Source organism: Arachis hypogaea, chromosome 2 (genome assembly GCF_003086295.3).
Source record: "Arachis hypogaea cultivar Tifrunner chromosome 2, arahy.Tifrunner.gnm2.J5K5, whole genome shotgun sequence".
NCBI classification, from domain to species: domain Eukaryota; kingdom Viridiplantae; phylum Streptophyta; class Magnoliopsida; order Fabales; family Fabaceae; genus Arachis; species Arachis hypogaea.
Genome location: NC_092037.1, coordinates 90,298,740 through 90,309,410, shown reverse-complemented (window position 1 = coordinate 90,309,410; position 10,671 = coordinate 90,298,740). Strand labels below are relative to the sequence as shown.

The following is a 10,671-nucleotide window of genomic DNA, read 5'->3' as shown; positions in this document are numbered from 1 at the left end:
TTTTTATTTCTTTTCTGTATTTTCTTTACGCTTTACTTCTGAATCAGCATATCCAAATTATGATTCCATTACTATACGATGAGAATTTTAGTCTAGCTAGTTGTAATTCTATAATATTATACTTTTAAATAAATATTATTATGACTATAATTTTGATAAAAAATAACGATAATTTGAGATGAGAAAGTAATATAACATTTATTTTTATAATAAATAAATTAGACCAAATTTTTATAATTAGATCTAACAATACCAGTTTTCTCAACACAAACTCGATGGTATGGTTCATTCGAATATTACTAAAAGTGAATATTTTAATTAATGGAACAATTCACTGCAAGAAAGTTTACTCGTTTTCTTATTAATTATTTATAAAGCATCTCATTCTAACTAAATATAATTATTTATATGTCTTCAACGTATATCTCTCCCTAGCTACCAAGTTATATACCAGCATAGTTTTCTTCATGCATGTGACATATAACTTTATATATGTCGGTTTAAGAGCATGATATACCTATATATCTCTAAATATCTTTTTTTTCCCCTAAAGATTATTAAAGATATACTATAAAATTACTATATCAATTTATATCTTATTTATTATTTCCTATAATTAAAAAAATTAAATTAAGCAAAAATTATAGTCAAATTTCATAATGAATAAAAATATAAGCTGACACAATACTTTAATTCAAAATATTTAGATATAACATTTTTTCTAAGATATATATACCATATATATGATATATATACTAGTTAATGAAAACTTAAAAAAGAATCTTTCTTGTATTGATCTATATATATATCTACCTATCTACTATGACTCCATTTCTTTCTATGTTTCTAATCTAAGGACTCGAAAAAGTCAACATAATATGCATCATGATCAGCTTTTCAGTACTATGAGGTGGATGATTCCCAATAATTAATCATAATCACATGATTCATAACAAGAAATATGCATCACAACATTGTACAAAATCAAAAGTCATGAGTTCATACCTTCATATTAAGGTGAGCTTAGCTTTCTCACGTGCACATACATCAACTCCATGTCAATATAATACACACATAACCATTTGAGATACCTCTCGTGTGCATGCAAAATCATCATACCAACTAGCTGTCAATTAAAAAACAACTCTAAACTCTATTCATATCTATAATAGCACATAGTATTTATGTTTCACACTTATTTAATAATTAAAGAAAAAAAACTAAAATGAATATGAATAACACTATTTTCTTTCTGAATAAAAATCAATGAATACAAAATAAAACCTCCCAAAAAGGAAGATGTTATTATTATCTTCATGAATTTGAAGGTCATTTCATTAAGCTAAAATACAATATAATACTTACCACTAAGAAATTACATATAGATGAAACCCTATTTCTAGTTATGTTTCAAAGTATATATGCTGAAATTAAAATATACAGTAAAAATTCACATGTAATTGTCTTTATATAAAATTAAAAACAAAAAATATTTTAATATATTTGACTATAAATTATTATTGAACAATTTTCTACCATCAATGAATTTTCACCGAATTATATATGTTTTCATTGTGTAAATATATGAGGTGAAACTATAAGAGCACTTAGTGTGAAGTGAGCCATCATGCTCCATTAACCTTAAAATGGTGCATCTAATATATATCTATATGGATAGGCATTATGATGAGCATTATGTTGTGGATATATATTGTGCTTGCATTCAATTGTTATTAGTTAGTTAGGTAGTAATTTGAATATATATATTTTTTTCAGTGCTCTTTTAATTTATTTACACACACCTACTACCATAAGAAGAAGCAGTCTATAAGTTTGGGATACATAGTGAGATACACACAATGACACAAATTGGTCTTCTCTCAAATGATAACAGAGCTAGCTAGTTCCTAGTTGCATGACCCCAAATAAAATCATAATTAAGATATCCACCAATAACAAAAAAAATGAGAGGGGGAGAAAAAAGGAAAAAAAAAAGAAAATGGAAGCCTTTTGTATACTTTCACTACTTTGCATTTGCTAAAGAAAAGCTAATTAATGGGGCAACAACACAAGAAGCTAAGAAATACAAAGTTAGTAGAAAAAAATTATTATAACCATAAAAATTTTTCATTTATATTTATCTTATCCAAGAAACTTGAGAGTTATAATAACAAATCTCCAAAAATTAGGCTTACTTTGCGTAGTGTAGTAGAGAAGAAGCAACATATACCAATAGTTAATTAATATAGCTAACTTTTTTAAAAATAGATAAAATTTAGGTGGAAACTCAGATGCAGTTAATTTTACGTGAAATTGATACCTGAGAGCAGTTAGATGATTTGACTGATTTGACTAAATTTTTATCTAACAGCTCTCAAATATTAACTTCACGTGAAGTCGACTTCACCTGAGTTTTCACCTAAAATTTATCATCAAATTACTCTTTTTAAAAACTTAAACTGATAAAAGAATACAAATGAATGATTATATCTCTAAGAAAAGTAACTAAGATTGCATGCATCTCTTCACTTTCTATACAGCTAGTGTGAACAAGTGTTAAGTTTTGTCTCTTTAGTTACCAGCTATATATAGTGGGAAATTGTTTAGTTATTCCATTATTTTTGATAACTAGATTATTACTCTTTTTATGTTTGTTAAGTAAATATATAAGAGCACATAAGGCTTAAAAAAAAAGAGAAATATTGGAAGTAATTATAAAGAAATATATAACTTTCTACAAACCTCCAAAATTAAGCTTTCCTTTGAGAATTGAAGACATAACAAGAAGCAAAACAAGACAAGATTACTAAAAATCATCTTCACTTTGTTGTTGTAGTTTGTGTAAGAGGGTTGTGATTAGTTCATCTCTATTTTGAGCCCTAACTTCTTCCCTAACCCTCCATTGTTCTTCCCTCTCCCTCCATCTTTGATCCATCATTATCCTCTCATTCTCCAAAGCCTCCATTGTTTGCCTCCACTCCATCTCCTTCATCCTCCTCTCCTTCTCCCTCGACTCGAACGCCTCCATCCATTGCGCCTCCATTTGCATCTGTTGCCTCATGAACTCCTCAAGAATCTCCTTCAAATTATTCAGAAAATCACCACTATTCTTATTGTTCCCACTACTTATCTTTGCTTTCTTCTTTTTTCTTCTCATTCTAGTACTACCCTTTTGCTGTTCTTCACTATCTTCATCGTTGTCTTCTTCTTCTTCTTCTTCGGATGAGAGTTGCATGGGTTTGTTCTTCTTTGAAGTTCCTTCACCTTCACCCCAAAGCATTCTTTGCATGCTTCTTGATGTGAAAATTGCTTGAATTTCATTGTAGAATGGGAATTGTTGTCTCATTGCTTCTGGCTCCATTGTTTCACATCCCTTTAATTTATTACATCATAAAACATACATATAAACATAACTATCAATTAATAAACTTAACTACCCATATATAAATAAATTATTACAAAAATTAATAAACTTAACTACCCATATATATATACCTTAGAAAATTCTATAAGTAGAAACTTATTATTATCTGTGTAGACGCGTGGATGAGATTAAAGTAACTATTAGAATTAATTAACTACTATATTTCATAGAAAATAATTACTAATTATACAGATTAGTTTAGACTTTAGAATAATAATTAAAATGCAAAGCGGCATATTGGGTTTTGAAAAATGTTATTACTTTTACATAATTTGTAGAGAGCGGACACTTTTATGCAAGAAATAAATTTAAGAAAAAAATGAAAATTAAGTAAATTGAAAATAATAAGTATGTGTATGATGTATATAAAAAATTGAAAGAATATATAGGGTAATAAATTTGACCTTATAGCGGGTAACAAGGTTTTTCCATTTGCACTTGCACTGTTCTGCACTTCTGTGGTAACCCTTTTCCTTCATATTATTGGATATGACTTGCCACAATTGCTTGTTCCTCTTTGTCTCCATGAAAGTTTGATCAAGCTCCGCACGGATCATTAGAAACTCTTTTGTCTCTTGTATGCTCCACTGTGGAAACCTGTCACTAATTCCTCCACCACCATCCACGTTTATTATCATATTTTGTTGTTGATGATGCGGTAGAAGAATTTGTTGAAGAAGATGTTGTTGTGGTTGTTGATGATGTTGATGATGACCCTCCATTATTATTGTTCTTCAAGAATAACAATAATATACGTTTTTTTTTTGTTTTTGTTAAAAGGAAAGAAAGAAATAAAGGGATATATATGTATGTATGTGTGAATTCTTTTAAGTTCTAGAAAGAATTGAAGAAGGTCTGATTAGAGAAAAGATGATGAGATGGGTGTCTTGAAGAGAAAGGAAGGAAGAAAAGATAGGGAAAGAAAATAAATGCCTTATTTATATATTTGTATGGTGTGAACACAAGAACTCTATGTGTGAACCGTGTAAGAGAGAGAGACGAGGGTTTCTTAATACAGTTATTCATTCATTATCTTTTTCATTTTTCCCACCAAATTCATATATATACTCTTTTTTCTCTTATTTTCTTTAATTTATATAAAAAATTTATAAATTAATTGGTCACATTTAATTCTTATAAATAATATTTACTTACGAGAAGAGTATTAAGACCCAGCAACTTTTATATTTTGTAATTATTAATTAGTCATCAATAATATTTTTAATGGTATAAAATTATATTAATTAGTTATCTAATAATAAAAAATCACTCATTTCTCTTTAAATAATTAAATACTGACCACAAAATACAAAAATTACTGACCCCTAAACTTTCTCTGCTTACAATACTCACTTAATTAAAGTGATCCTTTTAAACTAATAAAGGAATAATTTAGTCATGTAAATTAGGTAAAATCATATCAATCAATTTTTATTTTCGAAAATTTATAAACATTATTTAGAGAGATAAACGACTTGATAATATTGAATCAATAAAATCTAATACTATTATATTTATAATTATATGGGTTTAATTTATTTTCTCCACATTCATAAATGATCATTTGAAACAAGTAAATGATCCAATAGATTCTGATATTATATTAGAATTAAATGAATTTAATTCACACTAAAATTTAATTTAAAAAGTGAGAAATGTTTCATATTTTTTGAATTATTAGTTATTGCCGAATTTTTTTTATGAAGAACAAAATTCGATAATAATATTAAAAACAAATTTTTTTTTCATGCATTCTCAAAAAATTCGCTTCAAAATCTGACGATAATATTTATCATAAAATCTGACAATAAATTTGATAATATTAAACATTTTTTTATAGCGATATATATATATATATATATATATATATATATATATATATATAAATAATAGGTTATCCATACCCTCATGTTTTTACTAGATATTCTTCGATTCATACAACATTATTATTTGTATCTAATCAAATAATAAATAAATGACTTTAGGTTGATAATATTCATTCACTATTATTTTGCTATACTTAATAGATTTTAGATATACAAAAAGTGATTGGTTATAATGAAAGTTGTAATTTTGAATAAAATTATCTTAAATAATAGTTCAAACTCTTCATCATGAAAGTTTTACCAAATCACCCCTTTTTCCGTTGGTAGGTATATATCAAACACTAGTATTATTTTGATTAACTTTCATTATTTATTATTATTGTTGTAAGTAACTCTTTCATATAATAATAAATTATAAAAAGTAATTAAAATAATTAGAAGTATTAATTATTGACGCAGACTTTTCCATAACCCACAAATTAAAAAGAGACCTAAGCATATAGTTTAAACTTATTACTACTATATATATTATATGGTTAGTTAAATATAATTTGAGTTAATGCATGGCAATATAGTAATAGTAGCATGATGTGTGTATATAAATAAATAAATATAATTAAAGAAACATCATTTTCTGGGTGTGGAGTGGGTCTTAGAACGAATTGATTTTAGTAATTTTGTTTTGGATTGAAGTTGAAATTGAATGATGAGAGAGTGAGAGAGTGGCTTCAATTGAATTGAGAATTTGGAGTGTGATCTGTCTACGCGGAAACTTTGTTTGCTGTCTCTCTTTCAATTCCAACTTCTCTTTCTTTAATTTCTTTTGATCGTTTCACATTGCGTCTTTGTATCGTCACGCTGACTATCTATAAATGCCTCTTCCTGCTTCCACATTTATTCTTTATTCACCCTATAAATGTCTCACTCTACACTCAAAATTAACTTATTTATTTTAATATATGAAATTTTATTGTTTTCATAATATACGCAAATAAAATAGTATACAAAATATTTTAATTATTTTATTATTTTTTGTAGTTTTATCAAATTTATAATTAAATTTTTATATATAATTTTTTAATTGAGTTCCTATATTATTTTTAAATTTTATAATTAGGTTTTAACATAAAAATATTAAAATTAATAAAATATTTTTTTGTAAATTGTAGGTACGGACAATTAAAAATTTGATTAGATATTGATGACCATATATAATAATTGAATTTTTGTGTTTATAATTTTTTTAAAATGAATATATAGTTTTCTTCCTTTTGTTCTTTTTTTTTTTTAATTGCTTCCAATTTTTAATTTCGGATAGGAGTAACGGCTTTATGCGTGTTGTTTTCAAATGATCATGCAATCTAAGAACTAATCATTCCTGTTTGTGGAGATTAAGATATATGTTGGTATAATAAATAATTAAATAATATAAGTATTTAAGTTGGATGTTATGTTATTATGGTCTATTCTCTTATTAATTATGTATGCTTAAAATGAAAATTTAATCGGATAACAATATTATTTTTTATATTACTATTTATATTAAAATTAAACCTTAATTAAATGCATAGACACAATGCGAAACTTTAAGATAATTTACTTATTTAAATCATTTGCACTCCAATACTGCCAAATTGTCTTAAAATCAAATCTTCTATTATTCTATCTTTTTAATTTATTTATATATAAATTGTGGCCTGTATACAAATTTTAGGTTTAGAGATAAATCATAGATAGAGACAACAATTTATGTAGTTCATAAATGAGCATAAATAGTGGGATATATTTGAGTTTGATGAGTTTGAAAAAAAAAAACTTAATATATACACAATTGAACACAACAATTATTTATAATACAAATCAGCAGCTGAAAACCATGGTCAAAATAAATGATATCAAACTCGCTTAAACTTTTTTTTTCTAGATAAAAAAATGTGGCTACTAAATAAAATATGTGTCCACATATTTTCTATTAATTAATATATGATCATAACGTATTTGATGCATGTCATAAAGATTTGATAGAATTTTAGATTCATTGTTAAAGATTAATACAATCTTCTTTTTTCTTCAAACTTAAGACTGGGTATATAACATAGCTGATAGAGTTACATTTTCTATTAATAGCTAGCTTAGTGTGTGTATTAAATTTTGTCTTTAACTTTTTACAACATATATATGTTAATAATAATTTGTATTTTAATTTTTCTTACATCAAATTATCATAATTGTTGAATTTTAACATATTCTTTTATAAATAGTTTTTTTAGTATAAATAAATAGTTTAATTTATACTACTCCTCATGATTTGATACATTTTTTTTTGACAAATGATGATGATTTGATACATTATCTCACAAAAATATATTCAAAAAAAAAGAAAAGAAAAATAATACAGTATCTCTCAAATGATCATAGTCACTTGACTGAAAAGGCATACCAATTTTTTTTTTTTTTTTATAAAAATAGTTATGTGGCAAGTGGCAACGTTTAATTTATGGAAATCAGAAACACGTATAGGGAAGGAGACATAAGTCATAGAAAGCATGTATGACAACATAGCTATGGTTGTTTACTTTGAAGAATTCGGACACACAAATCTTCCAAATAAAGTTCAATTCTGAACCATGTGCAGTTCTTCAATGTTCATCACATGATGCCTCGTAACTTTTTAATCTATTATTATTTTAGGGTTTTCATACACTTTTGATCATACAATAAAATATGCTAATTCAGAAACCGAATACTATACGATGAACTCACTATAGTAAAAGGCACCATAGAACTCACCATATTTATATGGTGAATGCTATGGTGACTTTGATATTGTGTTTAACTTACTAAAAAAAGCAAATAGATAATATTTAATAAATTTTAAATATTTTATTTTTTGTTTTAAATATTTTTTTTATTTTTAAAAAAAAGTTAGGCAATTTAGGCACCATAGTAAAAGGTATCATAGAACTCACCTATCTATATATGAATCGCGGATGCTATCCTCGCGTATTTGCATACACACTATATTTATCGATACTCGTTCGATATGCGTATTTTTTATGTCTAATCGTCATATTTTAATAAAAAATAAAAATTTTCTTTTAGACACGTCTAGATATATTTAAATATATATCCAACTTTATTTTTAACATGTATTTTTGAAATGAGTTTAAGAATAATATATATTATTAATAATTAAAATTAAAAATATTTTATATAATTAAAAATATAAAAAATAAATAAAAATTTAATTTATATTTTAATATTAATAAAATACTAAAATATTATTATAATTTATTTTAAAAATATTATATATATCATGTTTCTGTATCTTATACAAATTTAAAATTTATGTGTTTGCGTATTTTATCTCCTTTTTACAATTAAAAAATTACAATAAATTATAATTATTAATGTGAAAACTTATAGTTGAAGGGAAACAATAAATTGGGGATTTCACATTACTGTGGACCTCACATAGGAAAGCTACCATGCATGCTTAATCTTCTTTTTTTTTTCCCCTTCTTTTATTTACGATCATAAAAGTATACAAATTCTTTTAACCCCCTTAATCTAATGTAAGTACTCGTAATGAAAATAAAACATTTCTTTTGCTAGATAAAATTTAAAAAAAGAAAGTATAAAAAGTCAATGGCCTAAACGTACAATGTGTACAATAGAAATTTGAGGAGTATTAGAGATATGACTATTAATGTTACATTATCCTGTTAGGTTATACTTTTGAGATGAGTGGGTTCATGACATAGTATTAGCGTTCTAAATCCAAAAAGTCAAATGTTCGATCTTTGGTGAACTCCAAAATTAACTTAAGTTTTTTGTATGAGTGATTTTATGACATGAGATGTTTATTATCCCTGGTATCCGAATAGTTATTTTGGATAGTATGGGTGATGTTCATTTTATTCATGAACAAAAAATTTAGCCTATTATACACATTGTACGCTTAGACCATTGACTCCCTAGTACTACTCAATTTAAAAATCAAACTAGAGACAAGTTGGGTCTTTGGATGGTTAGCTACATAACTAAAAAAGGAACTACTCAAGGCAAGTAGAAAATTTTTAATGGAATTTTCTTATTCTTTGATTTAATTTCTTTCTGTGATACCCGTGGAGGGCGATAATTACATAGAAAAGACTTTTATTGTAACCTTGCAATCCCTGGCTTTATCAGATGTTGCAATTTGCATGGATTTATCGAACATTGCATCTGCACGGATTTCGAAAAACCGAAAAGTGAGTGTTTTCATTTATTAGTATCTTTTTCTTTTTCAGTATTTCATGAAAACGAAATTTGACCATATACCTTTTTCTATTGACGTGAAAAATTATTAAACAAGTAGTTTTTGTCCCTTATTTGATTAACGAAAGAAAAACGGTTTTAAGTATTTTTTTCATCTAACTTGCATAGTTGTGTTTGATTTGTATATTTCTTCCGGATTTTTTTATTAAAAATAAATTTTTATTTTTTTAAAAATTGGTCAAAATGTGCAAAAATTATTTCTATAAATTAGACATAATTGTAATATATTATTATTAAATTAATTCTATTTTTTTTTTATAAATTTAGCTGTTAAAAATATATTTAATATAAATAAAAAAATTTTAAAAATAAAATTTAAAAATATTTTTAAAATTTTTAACAATTTTTAAAAACAAAAAATATACTTTACTTTTTTAAAAACACACTTACTAATCAAAACAGTGGCCAGAATAACACAATGATATTATGTATATGAACACAAAAAATCACCAATTAGTCAAACTAGTTTGATAAATGATATAATCAAACTAGTTTTATATTTATAATAAAAAAATATAACAGCAATTGATCTTTATTGATCCATGAAAAACTTAGTTATTATGCTTAAAAAATTTAATAATTAATTTTTGTTGAAAAAATATATGTAAACGACATCTCTCATCAAATTTCTTGTCTCCATATAAGTTGCGTACAAGTTTCTTCTCCGAATAAATTATTAAATTTAAGGAGTATGTATGACATCCAATCAAACATAAATCTTTGTTTAAATTAAGCAAACAAATTAAACACTCTGTTTCATCATGATCTAAGAGAATATTTACAAATCTTCTGGAAAATCCGTGCCGCATATGAAAATGAAAGGACCTAAGAGCTAAACTCGGAATTGGCATTTTAAAATCCAAATTAAACAAATAATAATAATAAAGAAAATTCTAATTTTGCATTGACCTTACTTGCACTAGATTTCTTGTGTTGTTGCACTATGGTCCAAGTATTTTACCATGTGGCTTCAACACATTGAACTCTTTTTCAACGCTTTTGTTTTGGACCATTGTCCAATCTGTTCCTTAGTAAGAAATATAAATTGGAAGTTAGCATAAAACTTATTTAGTAGAGTTGAATTTTTTTTTGTGGTACATG

At 25.4% G+C, this 10,671-nt stretch overlaps 1 protein-coding gene across 1 annotated transcript; it reads right to left on the bottom strand.

Moving 5' to 3' along the window:
* Positions 1-2,689: 2,689 nt before the first annotated feature.
* Positions 2,690-4,455, bottom strand: LOC112750346 (trihelix transcription factor GT-3b). Its single transcript, XM_025799046.3, has 2 exons — positions 3,829-4,455; positions 2,690-3,373 (listed from the first exon to the last, which is right to left on the bottom strand). The coding sequence occupies exons 1-2, from the start codon at positions 4,144-4,146 to the stop codon at positions 2,807-2,809; spliced, it is 885 nt and encodes a 294-aa protein (XP_025654831.1). The 5' UTR covers positions 4,147-4,455; the 3' UTR covers positions 2,690-2,806.
* Positions 4,456-10,671: the final 6,216 nt, after the last annotated feature.

Bases quoted from the DNA above. Each gene is read 5' to 3' on its own strand.
- LOC112750346 (XM_025799046.3), bottom strand. From the start codon at position 4,146: ATGGAGGGTCATCATCAACATCATCAACAACCACAACAACATCTTCTT. The intron at 3,374-3,828 runs GTCAAATTTATT...AATAAATTAAAG, and splicing joins ACCTTGTTACCCGCTATAAG to GGATGTGAAACAATGGAGCC.